The sequence below is a fragment of the Hyperoodon ampullatus genome, assembly GCF_949752795.1.
Source record: "Hyperoodon ampullatus genome assembly, chromosome: 6".
In the NCBI taxonomy this organism is placed as follows: Eukaryota; Metazoa; Chordata; class Mammalia; order Artiodactyla; family Ziphiidae; genus Hyperoodon; species Hyperoodon ampullatus.
Window position 1 is genome coordinate 31,003,071 of NC_136919.1, and position 27,158 is coordinate 31,030,228.

The 27,158-nt window shown below is 37.3% G+C and overlaps 1 protein-coding gene across 2 annotated transcripts in view; it reads left to right on the plus strand.

The window, feature by feature from the left end:
- The window catches only part of SLC44A1 (solute carrier family 44 member 1), a gene marked incomplete at its 3' end in the record, with an annotated part of 204,700 nt that overhangs the window by 115,024 nt on the left and 62,518 nt on the right, over positions 1 to 27,158 (plus strand). For both annotated transcript variants that reach the window (XM_079707177.1, XM_079707176.1), the window contains exons 6-12: positions 338 to 507; positions 2,458 to 2,547; positions 7,233 to 7,372; positions 8,567 to 8,753; positions 9,920 to 10,085; positions 11,030 to 11,186; positions 11,876 to 11,959. In XM_079707177.1, the coding sequence (XP_079563303.1) occupies positions 338 to 507; positions 2,458 to 2,547; positions 7,233 to 7,372; positions 8,567 to 8,753; positions 9,920 to 10,085; positions 11,030 to 11,186; positions 11,876 to 11,959 (994 nt within the window). The remainder of the gene's footprint in view (positions 1 to 337; positions 508 to 2,457; positions 2,548 to 7,232; positions 7,373 to 8,566; positions 8,754 to 9,919; positions 10,086 to 11,029; positions 11,187 to 11,875; positions 11,960 to 27,158) is intronic.

Genomic DNA, 27,158 nt, shown 5'->3' on the forward strand with positions numbered 1-27,158 from the left:
GTAGGCTGAGGAGTTTAAGTATTTGGTTTTGCTTTTAGTAGTTGTGTATGTGTGTATGTGTGTGTATATGTGTGTGTGTTTCTTTTCAGAAGGGGAGGGTAATGTCTTCTGTTGGAATATGCACTCCACCCTCTTTGATAAGGCTTGTGGTAAGATGTGCATCATGCCCCATGACGGTCATCTTCATAGCATTAAGCTCACAGCTCTTAGCTCCCATATGATGTGTGGAGGGTGGACTGTATTGCAGTCATATTCACCTTTCATTTGTGTGTTTGATGTGGCATTTATATTAAGTAGGAGTAATTTTTTTTCTGATTTTTTTTTCTTGTGTCACCAGTGCACCTATTCCATTCTTCCATCGCTGTGCTCCTGTGAACATTTCCTGCTATGCCAAGTTTGCAGAGGCCCTGATCACCTTTGTCAGTGACAATAGTGTCTTACACAGGCTGATTAGTGGAGTAATGACCAGCAAAGAAATTATATTGGGACTTTGCTTGTTATCACTAGGTAATTGTTTTTCTCATTATTAGCTATTGCATAGTACTGCAGTAGAAGACTGTTCTTTTAACCAAAATATGAATACTGCTGGGGATACTTGTAAATTGTTTAACTTCCCATAGCCAAAATAATTGTTTCAGAATATATATAGTTATAAATAGATACATATTTTAAAAAGAATATAATATATCTGAAACTCATTTCCCTTCTTTTTCTCTCATTGGAGAAAACTGGTGTATTCCCAAACTTTGATTACAAAGTCTATAATAACCTTTAATATGATAATAGGAGGTTTCTATTATCAGCACCCCTTTGTTTTTAGTTTTGATTCCAAAAGGCTTACTTGCTTATAAAAAGAGGCTACCTATTTTCTTTTATATTTTCCATCAAAGAGCATAGATTTCTGATATATTATGTTTGGATTATGTAATTTTTTTAATTGCTACAATTAATATCTGTATTGCTTGAAAAAGTAGGAAATCTCCACTTGTTAGCCATTTAGTTTTTTGGTCAATAAATAGATAATAAAATAAATAAAAGCAAATAAATTTTATTTTCAAGATGTAAATTCCCTATATTATCCTAGAACTATATGTAGCCATATCAGAATTTATAGACTTTTTTAATTGGGAGAAGTAAACTGTAGTAGGAACCAAACAACTATTTTGTTATATAAGTAAAATGAGTGTTTATGCCTGTTAACACCAATTATAGTCATTGAGAAGTCTAGCTATATTTCTGTCTTGTCATTAGAGAGTATTTTCTTTTTGCTTAGGTAGTACTTGACTCAGTTGAAATAATGCTGTCCATATGAAAGCTATTTCTGTGATATTTGAAACGCTCCCATCTGTTTTTGGTTCCTGTACATTTATTGCAAATGTGAGTACCTTAATAATGTTACCTAGTCACAGATCCCAACTATTTATTTGGCTTTGCAAATGGTCCAAGGAAACTTGATTATTAGTCTAGCTTTATATAAAAATTTTTTGATTTCTGAAATAGTTGAATACTTGAACCAAGAAAAAAAGAATCCAAACCTAAAAATAGTGTTAATAATGTTGTTAAGCCATTGGAATTCCATTTTTTATTAGAATGGTTTTCTTTTGAGGTTTAAGATCTTTATTCATTTGTTTGTGAAATGGGACTTTAGATAATTAAAGATGAACAAATTATGATTTCATAAATGAATTTCCCCATGCAAGGGTTAAATCTTCTCAGTTTCTTTTGAGATTTTCACTCGAGATTTTGGCATGTTGGAATTTAGCTTGGGGTGGGTAGAGGAGTTGGTTAAATAACTCAAGCTAAGCTTTGCTCCTTTTTTGAAGAGCTTCTTAGTCAGGACCCCTGACCTCAGTTGAGAAGTAATGTCAGAGGAATTTTGGCTTCAGTAGTTTTCAGGATATTATTCTATAAGGTCAGACCATCTCTTGGAGTTTTAGAGGAGAAACAACTAGAAAAAGATAATATACCAACTGGCTTGTTGACCGAACATCAGAGAAGTTGGTCCTGAAACGCATAGGTGACTCAAGGAAGTGTAGCACCTAATTTAACTGATCTCTGTCTACATGTGGTATTTTTTCCAGTCACCAACATGGCATGTCATTCTCTACACTTTGTGTGTTGGCATCTATGTTTGCATGTGAGTTCTGATGTCTTCCTGTGGCAAATCCACAACAGTTCTGTGTTGTTTTTGAGTCACCATATACATTTGCATGTATTCTTTTCTGTCATTTATAAACCCAGTTAGGTGCCTTTGGTTTTAAGTGATGCTGTTCAAGTGGTGCAAGTACCAAAGTCAAAGTACAAAGGCAGCCAGTTTCCTTTCTTACCTAAATTGGAGTCATGAACTTGTCAATAGCAGCAAATTATTTCCCTAGGAGAAAACAATTGAAAGAGTTTCTCTTTATATTTTCTAAAGTTTTCAAATGATATTCTGTGTGTTCTTTATCTTCCCTGCAGTTCTGTCCATGATTTTGATGGTGATAATCAGGTATATATCAAGAATACTTGTGTGGATCTTAACAATTCTGCTCATCCTGGGTTCACTTGGTAAGCTGCTTATTCCTTTGTTTTTTAGTAATTAGAATTGAGAGTTAAAGTTTGCCTTTAACAATCCCTCAATTCAGAACTATTTTGGTTATTTTAAATAATTTTCCTCTTGTAAGGCCTGTGAATTCATTGATAAAATGTAAAGACAGGTAAGTGGATTACATTTAAGTTAGTTCACTGTGAGATTACTAAATCAAATAAAATGGGAAGGCCAGTGGCTTTTGGAATAAGAGCAAGTGAGATATTTTTTAAAGGGGACTAACGTTTTTCTGTCAATATCAGTTTGAGGGGGAGAGTACAACCGAAAAGAAAGGAATTGAGCCTCTGTTCTGCTCCTGCTTTTGAATTTTCACTTGATTCTTCCAGTGCTCCCTGCCTGGCAAGTGAAGGGACCCTTTCTTTTTATCTTGCACTTTTTTAAGGCCTAAATCAGCCATTCTAAGGTGTTGAAATTCTTTCTGGTTGAGAAGTGTTCCTGGCAGGATAACTCTGTCGGGGGTGTGTGTACGTGTGTGTGTTTAAAATTTTGTTACTCATTTTTCTGTCTATTGACGTTCTATTTTGTTTTTATTTTAGTGTTTCTAATGAAACCTTCTGGGTTTTCTGTGTTTATTGTCTTTAAAAAAAATTTCCCCCTCCCAATTATAAATGTCATACCTACTCATGGTATCTAACTACTTCCATGGTAGAAAATAGAAATATAGGAAAGAAAATAAAAGTTTTATTTCACATGCTACATCTTCTCTTTAAAGAGTATTTACTTTTGCCTTTAAAAATGTCATAATTATAGGGACCCACCTTCAGTTCACCAGTGTTAGCATCTGGAATCCAGACCTTGATATTCATATATATATGTATGCATGTGTGTGTGTGTATGTGTGTGTATGTATATAGTATAAAAATGTTTTAACCCAATATGAAACTCTTTCAGTAGGAGAATTTGCCACCATTACGTTTACCTGGTATGTTTGGTCTTACTGATGTCATCTGTTTTATGTTTTCCTTAAATTTATGCTTCCTTATTTTGTTTTCCCTATCTTTGCTGTATGGAATTGTGTTTTCTTTGGTTATTTTCACCCTGGCTTTGGATGGTATAATTTTATTTTCACTTCTTCAGTTGGTAACCTATACATTTTCAGAAAATATTCTTCAGTCTAGAATTCTGTAATTATTAAAGGCTGAAATGAAACAATATTTGTTGAGGTTCTCCCCCCCTTTAAATTTAACATAAACTTTCCTTCCTGTCTAATCCTACTCTCTTCTGCCCACTCGCACTTTTTAGCTCTTGTTAAATATTCTGAGTGTTCATATTCAGGTTATTATTAAACTTAAAATATTATTTGTTGTACTATATCTTTTCAAAGAATTTTGCTTACCTTTGCCTTGAGAAGTTTCATAATTATATTTAAGTTTATTTAAGTTCTCCTGTCCTGATTTTAGTGAGAACTACTCCTGTTTTTATTTTTATTTTTATTTTTTTTAATTTTTATTTTATATTGGAGTATAGTTGATTTACAATATTGTGTTAGTTTCAGGTGTACAGCAAAGTGATTCAGTTATACTGATCCTGTTTTTATAAAAGTTCATTCTTGAGTTCTAAATTTCAGTTCGTATTTGTTTTGACTGGAATCTGAGTTCAAGTAACTTATTCATGAAAGACTTATGGGTTGTAATATTCTGAATTCTTGGTTATCTAAGATTGCCTTTGCCTTCACATGTGAATATTGAATTTGTTGCATATAAAAGTCTTAAGATACAGTATATTGCCTTATGTCTGTACTTCATTTCAGAGAAGAACTTTGAGACCAGTCTAAATTTTGTTCCTGTGCCCATAACCTATCTCACTTACCTAGGTGTTTATATAATTTTTAACTTATCCTTACAACTTAAAATTTTTGTCTAGTTCAGAATCTTAACTCAGTTTGCCTATGATCTCTTTATTTGGGGAATCTTTTTCAACTTTGAAAAGTTTACTTTATTTCTATACTTGTTTATTGTTTCCATCCTGGTGGTTTTCTCTTTAAGATCCTTGTTACTCTCCTGCTATCATCTTCTAAATTATCATTTTAATCCTTTTGTCATTTTCTTTACATTCAGGAAGAACTCTTCAAGTTTATCTACGATATCACTGATTTTGTTTTCCTTGGCGTCAGTCTGTACTTGACTACTTAATTTTGTTATTCCAATTTCATCTTATTTGTAGGTCTTCCTTCTCTCAGCCATCTTCCTTTTCATTTCAGTTTGTAGCCTTCAAATCTAATTCTGTGTTTAGATGATGTCTTAGTCAGTTTGGGCTGCTGTAACAAAGTACCACAGACTGGATGCCTTATAAACAACAAACATTTATTTCTCACAGTTCTGGAGGCTGGGGAGTCTAAGATCAAGGCACCAGCAGATTCGGCATCTGGTGAGGGCCAACTTCCTGTTTCCGGCCATCTGATTGCTGTGTCCTCACACAGCAGAAGAGGGAAGGAGCTTTCTGGGGTCTCTTTTATAAGGGCACTAATCCCATTCATGAGGGCTCCACATTCATGGCCTCATCATCTTCTAAAGGCCCCACCTCCAAATACACCATATTGGGGATTAGGATTTCAGTAGATGGGTTTTGGGGAGACACAGCATTCAGTTCATAACAGATGGATAGCTTTTATAATAAAAGTAGATTTGAATCCCAGCTCTCCCACTTACCGAGTATGTGACGTTTGGCATGCTGCTGAAATTTCCTAAATTTCAATTTCATCATTTGCAAAGTGGAGCTAATAATACCCACTTAATAGCATTGTGTTTAAATGTGGTTGCATCTATTTGTGCTAATTCCTGGCACAAGTTTAAATGTTTAATTAATGATATCTACTGTGGATGTTATGAACAATGCCCTTGATGTCATCATTATTATCTCATTCTATTTTCCTTGAACTTCAGGCTTTCTCTCAACTTTTTTTTTTTTTTTTTTTTTTGCGGTACGCGGGCCTCTCACTGTTGTGGCCTCTCCCGTTGCGGAGCACAGGCTCCGGACGCGCAGGCTCAGCGGCCATGGCTCACGGGCCTAGCCGCTCCGCGGCATGTGGGATCTTCCCGGACCGGGGCACGAACCAGTGTCCCCTGCATCGGCAGGCGGACTCTCAACCACCGCGCCACCAGGGAAGCCCTCAACTTTTTATTTCTGTTTGAAGAGAACGTATTTTATTCCATTTTTTGAGGATATTAAACAGTTTTCCAAACAATTTTCTTGTACCTTCAAGATTCCAAAATGGAAGTAGCCTTTCCCTTTCTCTGAAATATTCTTCATAGACTCATGGTTGTTTTGGTTTGTTTAATCATCTTCCATAGAAGAAAAATTCATGCTTAATATTTGCCAACAGGTAGTTGGAATTTCCCTTTGACACTATTCACTCTTGACTTGAGTGCACGTGGAGGTCAGGTTGATTTGAATAGATCTCAGCCCAGTTGCTTCTCTCCCAGGCATTCATCTCATCCACCTATACATACACATCTCTACTCTGAATCTTCCATTTCCTTACCGTGGCCTACAAGGCCTTGCAGTATGATCTGGTGCCCAGCTCCCTTTCTGCACACATCTCTTACTGCCTTCCCCATTGCTCATTGTTGTAGCTATAGTGGCCTCCTCTTTTCTTGCCTGCCAGGCATGGCCCATATCAGCATCTTAGAACTTGCTGTTTCCTTTGCCTTGAATACTCTTAGATAATTTCGTAGATTGCTTTCTCCCTGTCTTTGATTCTTTTGCTCAAATATCGTCTCACCACAGTGAGGCTTTGCTTATATAAAATTGTAATGCTTTCCCAGCCCTAGCACTTTCTATCCCTTACTGGTAGCTTTTTTCTTAGATTTAATATACTCTATTTTCACTTGTTTCCTTGTTTTTTTTTGTTTCCCCATTACTGTATACGCTGCATGAGAGTTGATGTTGGTTTTTCACTGCTCTATCCCCAGCCCCTAGAACAGTAGGTGCTATAGGCACTCAAAGTGTTTGTCGAATGGATTGAATGAAGGTGTCCAATGCAGCTCTCTTATATGGAGGCAGGTCTGCCTCCCTCTTCAGTCTATATCTCAGAATCTCTGAACCAGTCATGGAGATAAAAATTCCCATCCCTAGTGCCCACTGCTATCCAGCTATCAAAGATTTCCTATCTTTGTTCCTACCTTTGGTGGGAACTACTCATTTGATCTTCATTTATTCATTGTACAAATATTTCATCAACTGCATGAGTGTATCCTCACTAGGCACTGGGGTTACTGTACAACAGAGAAGATCTTTGCCTTCCTCAGCTTCATTGCTGATTTCTGTAATCCTTACTTGCTTCCCACAGGCTCCTTAGTTTAAGCAGGCGCTGAGGCTCTCTTCGTGACCACTTCCTCTCAGGGGTGTCTGTCCTTGCTGGCTCTCTCTCAGCTTCAGAGTTGATAATAAATACAGTTAAAGGAAGTTTATTTGATGCAGTGAGAGATTTGTAAGTGCCTAATGTGGAAGATGTAAGTGGAGTCATTGGAGTTCCCCTTATGCTGGCAAAAAGTTACAGCCACGCACCTCCCAGCCAAATGGATTGTTGCTGTGTTAGTCCACGTTGATGTATCGGAAGGGTCCAGAAAATTGAGGATTTATGTTACACATTTTCTTGTGCCAATTATTGCAAAAACAATTGTGTTGTTTTTTTTTTTGTCTCCAGGTGGCACAGGTGTACTATGGTGGCTATATGCAAAGCAAAGAAAGTCTCCCAAAGAAACAGTTATCCCTGAACAGCTTCAGGTAGCTGAAGACAATCTTCGGGCCCTCCTCATCTATGCCATTTCAGCTACAGTGTTCACAGTGAGTACAGGCCTTGGTGTATCTTTCAGGTTTATGTTTTTATTTATAGATCATTAATGAAGCAGAAACTCACGCTTAGCCATTGCATGCCTAACCATGATCCCTATTGGATAAAATCTCTGCCCCACAGTGTATGACATACTCAGAAGGCTTCAGAAGGCTCCCCTAAATGATGAGTGCTATTTTATGTGACATTTTGTTCTGTACTGCCTGCTTTTTGAGAGGGAATTTTCACCTAGAATATTAATTATCATTTTCTAGTAAGAACATACATCTTATTGTCATGAGATAGTGTAATTATAGAAAAGTCTATTAAGAAATAGGCTACCTAGTGTCATTCCATCTACTTATTCGTGAATTATTTTCCCATTTTTCCCTTTTAAACTTTTAACAACATTATTTTAAAAAGAGAGGTGAGCTTCACTAACTAGTATAATTATTATAATAATTGCAGTAAAATTATTCATTAACATGTGGTTCAATAATCTATATTCATATCTTTGGTTCATCTCCTTCTCCTCTCTGAAAAAAGGGGGAAAAAATCTCAGTCCACTTCTTGGAGCAATCCCAAGCTTTTCATTGAGCATTAGAAACTAAAAATAAAGCCATTGTAAAACCATTGGTGCCAAAAGATTTTTGTTTGCTATCATTGTACAAATATTTATTAATCATCTTTTAAGTACAGTTCTCTGTGCCAGGTGCCAGGGCAGAGTGGGGAGTGACAAAGGATAAATTTGACATGGACCCTGCTTGTAAGGTGCTTTTGGTCCAACAAGGGAGATGAGGTATAAGTTCTCTGTGCTTTTGTGGTCATAGCATATCGTCTTTTCCCCTATTTTCAGAGTGGCAAGCATGTATCTATTTAACTAAATTGAGTCTCATCCTGATGACAAACAACACGTTTTGATTCATAACTAGTAGAAAAAGGGAAAGTAGAAGAATTAATACATCTAGGATGTATTAATAAATTGAGAAACTCTTTTATGTTTAGCTTTAAAAGACATTTTCAATATATAATGAAAAATAAGGGCTGCAAGAGAGATACAGACTGTTAAAGTGTTATTGGGATTCAGAGAATAATACATCCCCATTTTGGAATGAAGAGTTATGTTAAAAATTTTCCACCATTGTTCAGTTTCTGTTTTTACTGCTTAAAACAGTAGCTGGAATCTTTCCATCTGTTCTCTCCTACAGGTTATCTTGTTCCTCATAATGTTAGTCATGCGCAAACGGGTTGCTCTCACCATCGCCTTGTTCCACGTGGCTGGCAAGGTTTTCATTCACTTGCCACTGCTAGTCTTCCAACCCTTTTGGACTTTCTTTGCTCTTGTCCTGTTTTGGGTGTATTGGATCATGACACTTCTCTTTCTTGGCACTACCGGTAAGAAGACATGTTACTTCTTTCTTTTAGTAATGAAACTGATTTGCATTAAAATGTTTTAAAACATCAGAGAGATATAATTCTTAAGACATTTATGGACTAAGGTCTAACAACCATCAGAATTAGCAATGGTTATGGCTCTTCAATAACATATTCCCCGTTCATGATTTTTAGAACATCCCAGCAAAGTGAGTCTAAACCAGGTAGGGCCTGAAATCATATCCAGTTTCAAGATGGTTATGGATTTGAAGTAAGTTCCTGTACTGACTCAGACATTTGGATTCATTCTAAGATGAACTAATGAATGCAGTGCTGCTCTGGAATTGCCTCAAACTCCAGTTATAGCCAAAGATCAACTTGCTTCCTTGGGACTTTCTAGTTTGGAAATGACCTAAACCTATGTAGAGCTAGTAGTGATACAGTTCATAGTTAGACTCTCAGACTTGCTTGTAGCCATACTTAATATCAAAGGTTATGTATGTCTAAATGGAATTAATTATGAGGAGTGGTATAAGGATAGTAAGCTTATATGTAACTTGTTTGGCCATTCAGCACACCATCACCAATTGAAAATAATATTAATTTCTGTACTTTGCTAATAACTTAGGTCTATAATTATTGGACAATTAATACCTCTGAAAAAAAATTGAAGTGTTCGAAAATTCATGCCTACACTAAATAACTGATAATGTGGTAGGAACTATATTCAGGGACTTCCCTCGTGGTCCAGTGGCTAAGACTCTGAGCTCCCAATGCAGGGGGCCCGGGTTCGATCCCTGGTCAGAGAACTAGATCCCGCATACCTCAACTAAAGATCCCGCACGCAGCAACGAAGATCCTATGTGCCGCAATTAAGACCCAGTGCAGCCAAATAGATAAATAAATAAATATTTTTTTAAAAAACTATATTCAAATAGAACAACTTTTAAAACTATATATGATGCATTTGAGGAAAACAAATGCTTAATTGTACAGTGTTTGTCTTTACAAGTTCTTAAGTGATAATTACTTTTGTCCCTTAATGTAATAGCACTGTGATCATGAAGTCAGTGGTTTGGGGATAGGGACATATTGTTGGAAATTAGATTAATCTCTTAGATTTAATAGCCATACTTATTGGTTTATGCTTTATGTGCTCCTTCTTTCCTTCTTTGATATTTTCCTAGGCAGCGCTGTTCAGAATGACCAAGGCTTTGTGGAGTTCAGAGTTTCTGGGCCTCTGCAATACATGTGGTGGTACCATGTGGTGGGCCTGATTTGGATCAGTGAATTTATTCTAGCCTGTCAACAGATGACTGTGGCAGGAGCTGTGGTAACATACTATTTTACTAGGTGAGAATTTATACTTGTCAGAAAACTTAACTTGTAACTACATGGATGGACCTAGAGGGTATTATGCTAAGTGAAATAAGTCAGGAAGAGAAAGATAATAACTTCGTATAGTGACCGATGATAACTAGACTTATTGTGGTGATCATTTTGTAATGTATAGAAATATTGAATCACTATGTTGTACACCCAGAACTAACATAGTGTTGTAGGTCAATTATAATTCAATTAAAAAAAAGAAAGAAAGAAAGAAAACTTAAGATCATCTAAGTGATTTTGTCTAAAGGAAATGGAACTGAGACCAGTAAGTGTTCCATTTCTTTAAAAAGTAATTGGAAGTGAATATAACAAAATGTGTAGTTGATCATTCTGTGAGGTAGGAAAATGGGAGGTTATTATTTTATTCTTTATACTCTTTTGTAGCTTTCTCAAAAAATTAATTAGAACCGCAGGTCATGTTACACTTAAATTACATTTAGCAGAAGAACAAATCTTGTAGTAGTATCTTATGTACTTTTGCTTTATATAAACGTCCATCAAAGGATAACAAGTCTTTTTAATTTGTATGGATCAGAACAAGTATTGTGACTTCCTTTCCTAACTTCATAGCTGAATATACACTACAATAGGCCTTATAGTTTTCTATTATAATGAGGTGTCAGGTCTAACATCTTTTTAAGTTCCATTATCTGATTCTACAATTAACCCCATAACTATTTACTAATAAGAGCTTTAAAAGCACAGTTTTATTTAACTTAAAGTGTTACAGCATAAGAACCCCATGAAACTACCATAAAGAAATGAAACATTAATTTTACATGGTACATCTGTAGCGTTTATATTACTTTGCCATTTTGTCATAGAGCTAGAATAAGAAAAATGAACTAATTTTTCACTCTTTTGGACTCTAAACCATTTCTGTGTTTCCATCTTGGTCTTTTATATAGGGATAAAAGGAATTTGCCATTTACACCTATTCTGGCATCAGTGAATCGCCTTATTCGTTATCACCTTGGTACTGTGGCGAAAGGATCTTTCATTATCACATTAGTCAAAATTCCACGAATGATCCTTATGTACATTCACAGTCAGCTCAAAGGAAAGGTAAGGAAAAACCCTTTTCTGGACTTTCTGTGGGCAAATTCCAGAACGTCAGTTCTGCATGTCGCAAAGTCCCCAGCAATATTAAGTCCAAGTGCAAATGTTTTTTTTCAAAGTCCTTGCCTAGTAGAATCTAATTCTTCCCCTTTGTCTCCCACTCTTGCACTCTGTAGTTTCCCCAAATGTCCTGTGCTTCTCTTCCTCTGTGTGGACTCAACACGCTTTCTTCCTTGGAACCTCCTTTCTGTCCTTGACTGCAGAAATACCATGCATTTCTACATAGCTTAGCTCAAATGCCCCCTCTTCCTAGAAGCCTCCCCTGAGTCCTCTCACCTCCCAGGTGATGTCTTCTCTCTCTCTTCTCCACTCTCATAGCACTAGTATCTATATCATATTCTGATTCTAATTGTTGTTATGTTTAGCGCTTTTTTTTTCTCCTACTAGATTATAAGTTCCTTGTTGGTCTTATATACCTTATATCTTGTATGCAATAGGTACTAAGTAAATGTTGAATTGAACTGATTAAAAATAATTCAGCCATTACATTTTGAGGAAAAAAAGGGTGAGTGTGGAGGCTTTGAAGCATAGGTTGTGATTTTTCTTAATTTTTATTTTTCTAAAATTTAGAATATTCTATATGATATGGTTTGATTGTTTGGTCTTTAATTATTTCCATTTTTCATTCTTTCCAGGAAAATGCTTGTGCTCGATGTGTGCTGAAATCTTGCATTTGTTGCCTTTGGTGTCTTGAAAAGTGCCTAAATTATTTAAATCAGGTAAAATGTTTTTTCTGGTTTTTTATTTTTTTGTTTGTTTGTTTTTAATTGTCATATCCTTTCTATGTTTATTTTTTTTTTAATTGGGTTATACTTGTTTTACAATGTTGTGTTAATTTCTACTGTACAGCAGAGTTCCCTGAGCTATACAGCAGGTTCTTATTAGTTATCTGTTTTATACATATTAGTGTATATATGCCAATCCCAATCTCCCAATTCATCCCCCACCCGGCCCCAAAGTAAAATGTTTTAAAAATACATTTAACATTCACTTTTAAAGATAGGTTCATTGTTTCTTCTTCCAAGATAAAGTTATTGAGCTTAAGTGAAAGATGTTTTGTTTTTCTCATGGTGTTATACATTGTGCCTTGAGCAAGTATAACTGTTTCAATCATATTCTTGTTTTTAAACGTAATATATGTTCTTACCAAGGCTTATTATTAATTAATTGTAGTACATTGATAAAATATCATTAGGGTCCATCTTTCAGGAAAGACATTTATCTCTTATCCCTTAATTCACATCCTTTCATCTTTGATTTTCTCTGAGAATCTGTCTACTCTAGCCATAGTTCTTTAATTCTTTTAATGCTTTTTGAAAGCTTTAGTGAAAAGCTGTTGTGACACTTGCTCCTTTTTGCAGCTGTCTACTATTGTTCAAAACTAGCATGCTCTGTATGCCGTGGGGTTCTTTTTGTTTTTGTTTTTTGTCTAACTGCTGAAGACTATGATACTGGCCTGGAAAATATTATCAAAGGAATTGCTATTTCTAAGGTCAAATGGAGGGATTGATACTTATGGGGTAACAGTTCTTAGCAGAGTGGGTCTTTCTGTATCTGAGCACGTAGGACTCTCGCTGTGAAGTACTCTATTCATCTGGGTTGGTTTTTTTTTTTTTTTAACCACTTTTCTCCAGGTGCTGAAAATCAGTTCTAATGTACTGATGCCCTCATCTAATAGACCAAAGATAAAAATTGACTTTCTCACCATTTACCTTTAAGTGATTTCAGGGTAACATTACACTTTCCATTCACTCACGGGTAGTCAAAGGGTAGGAGTCCTATGGTGATGGTGTTGAGCTTGCCTGGAGTTTGCTTTATTGGAGTTTTATGGTTAATATGATAAAGTAGGTATGACATTTCATTAGCAAAATACATTCTTGTAGCTCATCATACTCTATGGATGTAAAGCATTTGGAAGGTTATTATTAAAGTAATTAGTAACAACCATAACATTCTGAAAAATTATGTCCTTTAAAATTTGGTTTGGGACCAAGTCATCTTCATCAAAAAAGTTGATGGATGCACTAAAGATAATCATCATTACATTTTGTATCTGTCACTAAATAGCTTATTCTCAGAGATATGGGCTAACCTCAGCTCTCTGTTTTCAGTTCCCACAGGCACCTTTTGCTCTCGCAGTTTCCAAAATGTGCAGGGAATAACTTCCTTCCAATGCTTGATTAACTCTTACTGATCCTTAATGATTTTTCCTGAGCATCACCTCTAAGGAACTTTCCCTCATTACCCCAGCCCCTCCTCTGACTTTCCACAACACCAGTTCATACCTCTGTGAAAACACTCAGAACACTATATGGGAGTTGTCTGTTCACTTCTTCATCTCATCCTTTAGACTTTTACGTCCTTAAAGGCAAGATTTACTTTTGTCTCTCCAGAAACTATCACAGTGCCTGGTATACAGTAGGTGGTCTTTAAATGTTTTCTGAATGAATGATTAGTTAATCAATGAATATTTGCACTAAAAAAGATGGAGACGGTGATATAAAACTCTAAGAATCTCAAAAAGGATATGTGCAGTTATACTACAGGAAGAAAACAAATCACATCATGTCAAGATGGTCAGTAACCAGGTGCAAACATCCAAAGTTTTCAGCTCATTCCAAGCTAAACATTAGTCAGCAGTTTAGTCCCAGCAGTCCTGAGATGTATATCCAAACTACAAGTTGGTCTTTCTTTTACAGGTTTTGTCCATTTTGCATCCTCATTAGGTAGGCATGATGTCTGAAGATTCGAGGGAAGCACCAAAATAGTAGTAAATCAAATATGGGAGCAAAAGTTTAGGGAGAGTGATTCTGAACTCATACCTGGTAGTTCTCTTTGGGAATACGAAGCATTGCAATATGGGAACTGGTTACCACTGGAGCTTCATGTCTCTTGTTTTCGTAGGATTTTTATTTGAAATGAAGTCAACATATTGAAGACATTAGAATACTTCCTGCCATGACAGGTTAAACATAAGTACCAGTTACCAGTGGAATTTTTTAACCCTTGTTCCTGTGAAGCGTTTCAGAGCTGGATAAGCACCCATCTGTTTGAAGTGTTTAAGATGATAGGGGTCATGGTGGTACTGAATAAATGAGCTCCAGAGACTTTTCTAAACTTTGAGAAAACAGGATATAAGAGTATGATCTACTAGTGCAAGAAGGGACATTTTTAGTGCTATCACACACATTCGGCAGTTGTAAGCTTAGTGCTCTGCTAGAGATGAAGCCATAGCTGGCACCAAGATGATGGAGTCGACTCACACCTTTTGTTTTGTCTCCTGTATTTTATTTATCATTGCTTTCTGAAAATGAAGTTCCTTTTCCCATACACATAGGATTGAGCCCACACTTTTATAGCCTTGTTGGAGAAGGTACAATGGATAACTGGGGGGAGGCCCAATAAAGAGAGCCCAGATGTTGAAGACATGTTTCATTCCCCAGCAGTGTAACTGTTTGGCAAGCTCAGTGAAAGCTCTGAGTCTCAGTTTTCTTCTTCAGTAAGTGGAGAAAAATATACCTGTCCTCACAGGCTTTAGGTTAGGATGAAATATAATGCAGATAAATCAGCTCTTACAGTGTCTAACTCTTGGTAGATACCTAGTAAATGTTGTTATCGTTCTCCCTCTACCGCATTTTATTTTTTTATAAAGAACTCCCTAGTCCGGAGCCTGTGCTCCACAACGGCGGGGGAGGGGGGTGCGGCCACAGCAGTGGGAGGCCCGTGTACCGCAAAAAAAAAGGAAAAAGAAAGAACTCCCTATGTTTTACTCTAAGATAACAGAGCTATGACAAAGAAAATTCAAAAGGTAGTTCTACAAATGAATCTATTTTCTCTAAAAATAAATGTGATGTAAGATACTGAAGAGTTTGGGGCTTCCCTGGTGGCGCAGTGGTTGAGAGTCCGCCTGCCGATGCAGGGGACACGGGTTCGTGCCCTGGTCCGGGAGGATCCCACATGCCGTGGAGCGGCTGGGCCCGTGAGCCATGGCCGCTGAGTCTGCGCGTCCAGAGCCTGTGCTCCGCAACGGAAGAGGCCACAACAGTGAGAGGCCCACGTACCACAAAAAAAAATTTTTTTTAATAAAAAAAAAAAGATACTGAAGAGTTTGGAAAACCAAGACAAGAACAAAACATCACCCATGATCTCACCATGCTAACATAACACTTTTGTTACCGGCCAAACGGCAATTCCTCTGTCCTGGACCTCCCGAAGGAGAGAACTCAGTCGAGAGACATAGAGCAGTTTTAAGCAGCAGAAGTTTTATTAAGCAAAGCGAGAATATACTCCCAAGAGAGAGAAGGGGAGCAGGCCGTCCGGAAACCAGAAGCAGCCCGCAAAGGGTGTAGGACTGGTTTTTCAGAGTGGTGGAAAGTCCCTCCTTGTGGCTTGCATCATTTGACTGCCGAGGTGATTGACAGCTTTAGGTTATATGACTTTTCTCTTTGTGCTCAGGCACTTACCCACAAGCACCCAAGCGAAACCCCGGGGGACATGGGCAAAAACCGCAATGCTAATTTATTATAAATACGGCATAATGAACCCCGGGTTTTACTCTGAAGCTCCTTTTAGGTCTTGGTGGGCCTGCGTCAACCTGTGCTGGTGGGTTCGTCTTGTTTGGTCTCCATAAGGCTGGAATCCTAGCGGTCCTTGATCGCAGAAAAGGAAGATCTCTGGGCATGTTCTGATCACCCATGTCCAGGTTGGGGAGGGAAAGATGACCCCGTCCAGGACAGGGTGAGAAGCCGCTCATGTCTAACTACCTACCACTTTCATTAAAATACTTATCATTAGCTTTGAGAAAACGTTTTGCAGTATTTCACTTCAATTAATGTCTGATAAGCTCGAAACCTCATATGTAAAATGGGGCTAATAAGAGTATCTGTAGTGGGACTTCCCTGGTGGCACAGTGGTTAAGAATCCGCCTGCCAATGCAGGGGACACGGGTTTGAGCCCTGGTCTGGGAAGATCCCACAGGCCACGGAGCAACTAAGCCCATGCACCACAACTACTGAGCCTGTGCTCTAGAGCCCGTGAGCCACAACTACTGAGCCCGCATGCTGCAACTACTGAAGCCCGCGCGCCTAGAGCCCGTGCTCTGCAGCAGGAGAAGCCACTGAAGTGAGAAGCCTGCACACCGCAACAAAGAGTAGCCCCCACTCACCGCAACTACAGAAAGCCTGTGCACAGCAACAAAGACCCAACGCAGCCCCAGAAATAAATTAATTAATTAAATAAATTAAAAAAACAAAAGAGTATCTGTAGTGCCTGTTACCATGAGGATGAAGAGAGTCTACAGTGCTCTAAGCATGTGCTCAGTGAGTGGTGAATCTTATTCTATAGTACAGTCCACAGTTAATTTCTTTTACATTTTTATAATGTGCAGCAGTTATATTTTTTATTTTCTCTTGTCAGTTCTGTTCAACTTTTCTTTCATGGTTTCTTACTTGGCTTTTACACTTAGAAAACTTTTCCCCACCTCAAGATCAAATAATTATTCTAGAATTTTTACATGTAGTCCTTTAGAGATTCCCCCTTTTTAAAAGGGGGAAAAAAAAACATTTTAGTTTATCTGGGATTTAATCAGTTGTCCCAGGACCAGTTAGTGATTAATCTATCCTTTCTTCTGCTGTGAAATGTCAATTTGATCATGTATTAAACTCTTACATGTCATACTTGAGTCTGTCTTTGGGCTTTCTTTTCTGATCTATTCTTCTACTGGCACTGTTTGTTTGTTTGTTTTTAATTTAAAAAAATTTTTGAAGTATAGTTGATGTGCAGTATTATATAAGTTACAGGTGTACAGTACTGGAATATTAAATTACACTTCATTATATATCTCAAGTATCCTGTGATGCAAATCTCTCCTTCTTATTTTTCAAAGATTTCTTGTCAAGTCACCTGTTTATTCTCTGAGGTTATCTTTAGAGTATTCATCAGAGTACATTGAAAACATAATACTAATTATAATGCCAGCTAACACTTACTGAGCACTTACCATGTGCCGTGCACTGTGGCTCACACTTCACAAGCAGAGTCTCTCAGTTGGAGTTCTGTTTTGTGTAGTACTCTCTGGAAATGGTTAACAATGAGTTAGTTAATGTCCCTTTGCATCATTTTCCTCCTATCCTTTCTTCTGCTGTCAACTCCTGATGTCAGCATGCAACCCACAGTCAAAAGCCTGGAGCAGGACTGGACAACACAAACCCCTGCAGGGCCGGTTGAAGTCCGTTACATCACTTCTGTAAGTGAGTGCAACAGCCAGGATCTAAAGCAATAGGGAGTAGTAGAGAGTGGTCAACTGGAGAGCTCATTTTCCATCCAAAGAGGGCTGTCACTACTTAGCTCTGGGATACTGTTTGCCATGTGAGAATTTATAGACAGTTTCTAACTCTTCCAGTTTTCTAAGAGAAGCCAGAATTCTGGATGTTTGCATTTTATCTCCTGCTATTAAAATGTTGACAACTAATAAAGAAAAGAATAACTCTGAGTGAGCCAAAGCAAACACTGTGTTGTCTTTGGACCCCACAATGTCAGTTGCCCATAGGCCACCAGTTTGTTGCCACTGCCTTAGAGGATGTAGAGGATAATAGAGAGGAGTGTTTACATGGAGGCAGGGTAGACCAGAGTCATTGTGCAGCACACTATGAAATTCCATAATCCCAAACCATGCTTCAGTGCTAAACAATGTGGAAAATACAGCTGACTTCAAAAAAAAGAGCTTTAGATTTTTAAAATAAGCTATTAAATATTTACAGCATAGGGGCTAGAGTTTTGCAGATAAGCAGAGTGAACTGTGAACTGCTCTTTTTTTCTGCAGGTGCTTATCTTAATGTGACAGGAAAGTTATGGTACATCTAATCTAACCTATAGAATTCACTTTAGGTAGAAAGATTGTTACAACTAGAATCTGTTACATTTGGGCATTGGATTACTCAGGCCTTGATTTACTTTGACTCCACTTGAAGATAGTACATTTAACACTGGAGGGTATCTGCTCTCTGGCTGATAAGCTCTTAAGATTATAAAGCTTTTCTCTGCATAGTATGAGTGGGAGTTATTTTTTGAGCACCTACTTAAATCCTTGATAGTATACAAAGCACTTCATATATATTATCACTTTCTCTACACAACTCTGAAAGGAAGGCACATTTCCTCTGTTATACATGAGAAAATTGAGCCTGGTACCTTGTGGCAGATCACATGACCTAGAGGTGGAGGAAGTTTTCTAATCTAAGTTTACCTAGATCTTACCATGACAATGCACAGCGTCCGACAGTTGACCCTTGAACAACATAGTTTTAAATTGTGTGGGTCCATCACAGATGAACTTCTCGCCCACCTGGCAAGAAGGATTTAATTTTAAAGGGAGGAGGAGTGAGGCTAATGATGGGGAGGCACATGCATTAGTCTACCAAGCAAGAGGCAGGGCTTTTTCGAGGGAGTGGGGTGCCACCCCCTTTTTATCCTGTTTTGGTCCTTAATGTACAGTACTGGCATGGGTGGGTGTGTCATTTAATATGCTAATGTAGTGAAATCAACATAGAATGAAAAACAAATTGTGCGGGTCCACTTATATGCACATTTTTAAAATAAATACTACAGTACTGTACAATCCACTGTTGGTTGAATCCACGGATGCTGGAACCACAGAAAACATAAAGTTATATGGGGATCTTCGACTGTGAGGGGGAGTTGGCACCCCAGCCCCTGCATTGATCAAGGGTCAACTGTATATACATTTTTGTGAAACTTAAAGAAAACTAAAGTATAGTTTATTATAGAGAATATGCAGACATCTCAAACTTTCATCTTTCATGCTGTAAACTAAGATAAGTGATGGTTTTAAAGACAGTCTATTTAAATTAAGATTTGCAACATATTTTTAATTCTTATGCCCCTTAAAATAATATTTGCAACCAAACTGAATGAAATATGTGGTATAGATTGGACTTTGTGCCCCTTCCATTCCCTCACTCAAAATAAGAAAGGGATCATTTTACTTACCATTTCCCTTATTTAATGTATAGTGATCCACAAAGTTGTACATAACTGTTCCCCTTTTCCTACCATTGCTGTCTAGCTTGCCCCTATTAAGTGAGTTATTATGTAAAGATTTTAAACTTTAAGAGAATTTCTAGGTCCTTCAGTGAACAAAAGAAAGAATGAGTAAAAATGTAGAAGCTGGGGCTTCCCTGGTGGCGCAGTGGTTGAGAGTCCGCCTGCCGATGCAGGGGACACGGGTTCGTGCCCCGGTCTGGGAGGATCCCGCGTGCCGCGGAGCGGCTGGGCCCGTGAGCCATGGCCGCTGGGCCTGTGCGTCCGGAGCCTGTGCTCCGCAACGGGAGAGGCCGCAGCAGTGAGAGGCCCACATAACGCAAAAAAAAAAAAAAAAAAAAATGTAGAAGCTGTTCTCTGACCCGTGGCCAGGCAGGCCTGGGTTACCTGCCCGGCGATCCTCTGCCCTAACATATTTTCTTCCACATGACCAGTACTTTTTCACAAAAATGCACACGCCAGGGACCACTTGGACTAACAGGCATCCTTTTAAAAAGACTCCTGGGTGGTGATCATCTTTTATCTTGCTTCTGAGAATTGAATAGTCTCTAAGCCTGTGTCCTGCCTGAGCAGATGTTGTGCACAGGCTAAATGTTAATCATTATGCCTGTCTGTGGGCAGTTTTGCTCAAGATCAGGAAGGCGGTCTGGGAAGCATGTGGGTGGGCTCTAAAAATCTTAACTAAGTGGTCTGCAGAAAGCTCAGAGAACAGTTATTAGGGAAAGCTACAAAGGACTCAGAATCTCTTGAGAACCTTAGCATGAATCCTTTAGACTAAGAGGTATAGAAGCAGAGGGAAATTTCAATGGCCTGCTATGCTCTTTAGCACATTGTTCTTCCTGAAGAGGTCATCTTGACCTTTGTGTATCACATGTAGCTCATCTTGCTGCCTTGAGAGAGGGAAAACGTTTATAAAATATCCACCTACCTTTTTCAGTCAGGTTGAATATAAAGGAGTTGCATAGATCTGTAGGAATATTGCCAAGAAGGCTAAACTTCTATGAGAATATCCAACCCTGGAACTGAGGAGTGGAGAAAAGAAATCATTGTTGCCTCCTTTCATGTCTACAAATAGCCTTTTGCTCTAAAAGTAGATGGAATGGGTGGAGCTGGGTGGGGGAGAGAAGAAAGAAGCAGCAGAGGAAGAATAATAATTGTCAAATGAACTGAAGCTTCTGAAAATTAATGAGAGCAAAAAAAAAAAAACTTCTGTAGTTTAGTTTGGAAGTGTTGGGTCTGCTCCTAGACTCAGCTGGTCTGATGATAACAGAGAAGAGAGATTGGAGGTGTGTGGATCCTCTCTTGCTTCTGATCTCTTCTTTCAAGGAAAGTTATGTTCAAACTAGAAAGCGGAGAACAACATAGTTAAGAGTTGTTGGTCCTCACTGAGGGGGTGGGATTTAAGACAACACCTAGTTGATTTAAATGGGTCATCCAATATCCTTGATTCTAGACATTATAATGATGCTTTTTTACATCAGCATTAATAATATATATGTATATATGTGTGTATACATATATATAGTATGTATATAGTTAATATGGTAGGGTATTTCCCTCTGAAAACCTTTTATTAAATAAGTGGCTTATTAGCCCCTGGATCATATCTTAGAATAGGGGAAATAAGGTTTTTCTCTTCAGGGAAATTGTATCTCAGATCACCAAGGACATTTGTCAGTTGTTGAACTGAAGAATTATAGTAAAAAATGCTACAAGTCTAGAATTGTGGAAAAAGGTACTAATAGACTGGAAATGAGCAAATGTGGTTTGTATTTCGAAAGAGATGAGAAGGTGGGTTCCCTAGACTGTAAGTGACGTTGGTATTGATTCTTGGCGTTACTCTAGAGCCGGGGTCAGCAAAGTTTTTCTGCAAAGGACCAGACAGTGAATATTTTTGGCTTTGTGGGCCATAAAGTCCCTGCCACAATTGCTCTGTTCTGCCATCATAACATGAAAACAGCCAAAACAGTTTGTAAACAAATGAACATGGCTGTTTTCCAATAAAACTTATGTACAGAAGTACAAATTTAGCCCACAGGTGGTAGTTTGAAAACCTCTGCTCTAGAATAAATTGTTAAATAGGGTTTTTCCTGAGTACATAGGGAACTGATGAGAACTGGGAACTAATCTGGGTTCTTTGAGAATAGATCAGGCTTGGGAAGTCTTTATCATTTTTCAGCCGAGTTACTGTTATACAAGATCAAAAGTATAGTTTATTTCAGAATGTTTCAAAAGAAGCTTTGTAGAAGTTGAAAAAATGTGAACCACTGCAGTTAGGTGCCTGCTGCCTTTTAACTGATAGGAAACACTGGCAGATGACAGTATAAGTGAGCAAGCAGCAAATGAATGTTACCAGGACAATTTAATAGTATGATTTCCTTAAAATGTTGTATATATTAGCTTTCAAGATAAGAAGACCTGCAAACATGATATAGTAATATATTGTGATGTTATGCCAATTTGTATGATGGAATTTCATATATCAAAATCATACTATATTTCTCAAAGAGCAACATAATTTCTTGCTGCTCCATTACTGAAAAAAGTTTATGAACCACAAGTAGTGACCTACTCAGTACAGTACTCTCTCCTTGGCCCTGAAAAGTTCTGCATTTTTAACCAATAAAATTAAGCATATAATGGCAAGCTAAATTTTTGATAACTCAAACCTCATCTTCATACCAGGTTCTTAATAACTAACACGCCTACAGTTGGAACATTCATAAATTAAAGACCATCTCTCCTGGGCTCAATGTTAAAAACTTTTCAGACAACACAGTGTAAAGTAAGCCCTACGTGTCCTGCAGTTTTCCAACAACTTCCATATTTTGGACTCACCAACAATTTCTTAAGTCAGCACAAAACCAAAAATTTCTCAGGACCGTAAGTTTTTGTTTGTTTGTTTATTTTGTCAAAAGGAAATTATTATTAGAATGATGAAAAATACCAAATCCATAAATCACTAAATGTGTATACACAAATATATACATCATTGTATTTTTTTTACCTTTTTTTTATTCAAACAGAAAGTCACAAAAATTATAATCATCCTCATTAGTTCACTCAGTCCCATGTAATATTTTTTTTCATCTTGATCTTTTGTTAGCACTTTTATGAATTCATCAGTTTTCCATTAGATTTCTGAAAATGCTAATTCATTCAGTTCAGCAGTACAGTCAGTTACCAGAAACCTGTACTTGTCAGAGTCTTTTCCATGAATTCCTTGAAGATGAAACCCTTTTATAGGAACATTTTTGCAAAACCATCAGAGTACACCCAGAACTGTGTGTAAATGACAAAAGACTTAAAAATGACCACGGTTAAAGGTTTGATGAAAGTTCATAATAATGCAATTGACAAGGAAATTTAGTTATTTCTGAGATATACATTTTAAAGTAATAACTAGAATTATAACTTATAACATTATACCAGAACATATAAGATTTTTAGGAATCTCATGTAATCTCTAAAACATTTATATTAACATATTTCCATACAAATAACCCAAAGAAAGTTTAGTATTAGTTTTTTTGAATTTTTAAATTTTATTTAATTTATTTTTTTATACAGCAGGTTTATATTAATCATCAATTTTATACACTTCAGTGTATACATGTCAATCCCAATCACCCAATTCATCACACCACCACCCCCACCACCCCATGGCTTTCCCCCCTTGGTGTCCATACATTTGTTCTCTACATCTGTGTCTCAACTTCTGCCCTGCAAACCGGTTCATCTGTACCATTTTTCTAGGTTCCACATACATGCGTTAATATACAATATTTGTTTTTCTCTTTCTGACTTACTTCACTCTGTGTGACAGTCTCTAGATCCATCCACGTCTCTACAAATGACCCAATTTCATTCCTTTTTATGGCTGAGTAATATTCCATTGTATATATGTACCACAACTTCTTTATCCATTCGTCTGTCGATGGACATTTAGGTTGCTTCCATGACCTGGCTATTGTAAATAGTGCTGCAATGAACATTGGGGTGCATGTGTCTTTTTGAATTATGGTTTCCTCTGGGTATATGCCCAGTAGTGGGATTGCTGGATCATATGGTAATTCTATTTTTAGTTTTTTAATGAACCTCCATACTGTTCTCCATAGTGGCTGTATCAATTTACATTCCCACCAACAGTGCAGGAGGGTTCACTTTTACCCACACCCTCTCCAGCATTTGTTGTTTGTAGATTTTCTGATGATGCCCATTCTAATTGGTGTGAGGTGATACCTCATTGTAGTTTTGATTTGCATTTCTCTAATAATTAGTGATGGTGAGCAGCTTTTCATATGGTTCTTGGCCATCTGTATGTCTTCTTTGGAGAAATGTCTATTTAGGTCTTCTGCCCATTTTTGGATTGGGTTGTTTATTTCTTTAATATCGAGCTGCATGAGCTCTTTATATATTTTGGAGATTAATCCTTTGTCCATTGATTCATTTGCAAATATTTTCTCCCATTCTGAGGGTTGTCTTTTGGCCTTGTTTATAGTTTCCTTTGCTGTGCAAAAGCTTTTAAGTTTCATTAGGTCCCATTTGTTTATTTTTGTTTTTATTTCCATTACTCTAGGAGGTGGATCAAAAAAGATCTTGCTGTGATTTATGTCAAAGAGTGTTCTTCCTATGTTTTCCTCTAAGAGTTTTATAGTGTCCAGTCTTACATTTAGGCCGCAAATCCATTTTGAGTTTATTTTTATTTTTTTATTTTTATTTTTTTTGCGGTACGCGTGCCTCTCACTGTTGTGGCCTCTCCCATTGCGGAGCACAGGCTCCGGACGTGCAGGCTCAGTGGCCATGGCTCATGGGCCCAGCCGCTCCGTGGCATGTGGGATCTTCCCGGACCGGGGCACGAACCCATGTCCCCTGCATCAGCAGGCAGACTCTCAACCACTGTGCCACCAGGGAAGCCCTTGAGTTTATTTTTGTGTATGGTGTTAGGGAGTATTCTAATTTCATTCTTTTACATGTAGCTGTCCAGTTTTCCCAGCACCACTTATTGAAGAGACTGTCTTTGTATATCCTTGCCTCCTTTGTCATAGATTAGTTGACCATAGGTGCGTGGGTTTATCTCTGGGCTTTCTGTCTTTTTCCATTGATCTATGTTTCTGTTTTTGTGCCAGTACCATATTGTCTTGATGACTGTAGCTTTGTAGTATAGTCTGAAGTCAGGGAGTCTGATTCCTCCAGCTCCATTTTTTTCGCTCAAAACTGCTTTGGCTATTCGGGGTCTTTTGTGTCTCCATACAAATTTTAAGATTTTTTATTGTAGTTCCATTAAAAAAATGCCATTGGTAATTTGATAGGGATTGCATTGAATCTGTAGATTACTTTGGGTAGTAGAGTCATTTTCACAATATTGATTCTTCCATTCCAAGAATATGGTATATCTCTCCATCTGTTGGTATCATCTTTATTTTCTTTCATCAGTGTCTTATAGTTTTCTGCATATAGGTATTTTGTCTCCCTAGGTAGGTTTATTCCTAGGTATTTTATTCATTTTTTTGCAGTGGTAAATGGGAGTGTTTCCTTAATTTCTCTTTCAGATTTTTCATCATTAGTGTATAGGAATGCAACAGATTCCTGTGCATTAATTTTGTATCCTGCAACTTTACCAAATTCATTTATTAGTTCTAGTAGTTTTCTGGTGGCATCTTTAGGATTCTCTATGTATAGTATCATGTCTGCAAACAGTGACAGTTTTACTTCTTCTTTTCCAGTTTGTATTCCTTTTATTTCTTTTTCTTCTGCCATGACTAGGACTTCCAAAACTATGTTGAATAATAGTGGTGAGAGTGGACATCCTTGTCTTGTTCCTGATCTTAGAGGAAATGCTTTCAGTTTTTCACCATTGAGAATGATGTTTGTTGTGGGTTTGTCGTATATGGCCCTTATTATGTTGAGGTAGGTTCCCTCTATGCCCAGTTTCTGGAGAGTTTTTATCATAAATGGGTGTTGAATTTTGTCAAAAGCTTTTTCGGCATCTCTTGAGATGATCATATGGTTTTCATCCTTCAATTTGTTAATGTGGTGTATCACATTGATTGATTTGCATATATTGAAGAATCCTTGCATCCCTGGGATAAATCCCACTTGATCATGGTGTATGATCCTTTTAATGTGTTGTTGGATTCTGTTTGCTAGTATTTTGTTGAGGATTTTTGCATCTATATTCATCAGTGATATTGGTCTGTAATTTTCTTTTTTTGGAGTATCTTTGTCTGGTTTTGGTGTTAGGGTGATGGTGGCCTCATAGAATGAGTTTGGGAGCGTTCCTTCCTCTGTAATTTTTTGGAAGAGTTTGAGAAGGATGGGTGTTAGCTCTTCTCTAAATGTTTGGTAGAATTCACCTGTGAAGCCATCTGGTCCTGGACTTTTGTTTGTTGGAAGATTTTTAATCACAGTGTCAATTTCATTGCTTGTGATTGGTCTGTTCATATTTTCTATTTCTTCCTGGTTCAGTCTTGGAAGGTTATACCAGTCTAAGAATTTGTCCATTTCTTCCAGGTTGTCCATTTTGTTGGCATAGAGTTGCTTATAGTATTCTTTTAGGATGCTTTGTATTTCTGCTGTGTCTGTTGTAACTTCTCCTTTTTCATTTCGAATTTTATTGATTTGAGTCCTCTCCCTCTTTTTCTTGATGAGTCTGGCTAATGGTTTATCAATTTTGTTTATCTTCGCAAAAAAACAGCTTTTAGTTTTATTGATCTTTGCTATTGTTTTCTCTGTTTCTATTTCATTTATTTCTGCTCTGATTTTTATGATTTCTTTCCTTCTACTAACTTTGGGTTTTGTTTGTTCTTCTTTCTCTAGTTCCTTTAGGTGTGAGGTTTGGTTGTTTATTTGAGATTTTTCTTATTTCTTGAGGTAGGCTTGTATAGCTATAAACTTTCCTCTTAGAACTGTTTTTGCTGCATCCCATAGGTTTTGGATCGTCGTGTTTTCATTGTCATTTGTCTCTAAGTTTTTTTTGATTTCCTCTCTGATTTCTTCAGCGATCTCTTGGTTATTTAGTAACGTATTGTTTAGCCTCCATGTGTTTGTGTTTTTTACGTTTTTTTCCCCATAATTAATTTCTAATCACATAGCGTTGTGGTCAGAAAAGATGCTTTAAATGATTTCAGTTTTTTAAAATTTACTGAGGCTTGATTTGTGACCCAAGATGTGATCTATCCTGGAGAATGTTCCATGCACACTTGAGAAGAAAGTGTAATCTGCTGTTTTTTGATGGAATGTCCTATAAATATCAATTAAATCTATCTGGTCTATTGTGTCATTTAAGGCTTGTGTTTCCTTATTAATTTTCTGTTTGGGTGATCTGTCCATTGGTGTAACTGTGGTGTTAAAGTCCCCCACTATTATTGTGTTACTGTCGATTTCCTCTTTTGGATCTGTTACCAGTTGCCTTATGTATTGAGGTGCTCCTATGTTGGGTGCATATTTATTTATAATTGTTATATTTTCTTCTTGGATTGATCCCTTGATTATTATGTAGTTTCCTTCCTTGTTTCTTGTAACATTCTTTATTTTAAAGTCTATTTTATCTGATATGAGTATTGCTACTCTAGCTTTCTTTTGATTTCCATTTGCATGGAATATCTTTTTCCATCCCCTCACTTTCAGTCTGTATGTGTCCCTAGGTCTGAAGTGGGTGTCTTGTACACAGCATATATATGGGTCTTGTTTTTGTATCCATTCAGCAAGCCTGTGTCTTTTGGTTGGAGCATTTAATCCATTCACGTTTAAGGTATATTATCAATATGTATGTTCCTTTGACCATTTTCTTAATTGTTTTGGGTTTGTCTGTGTAGGTCCTTTTCTTCTCTTGTGTTTCCCACTTAGAGAAGTTCCTTT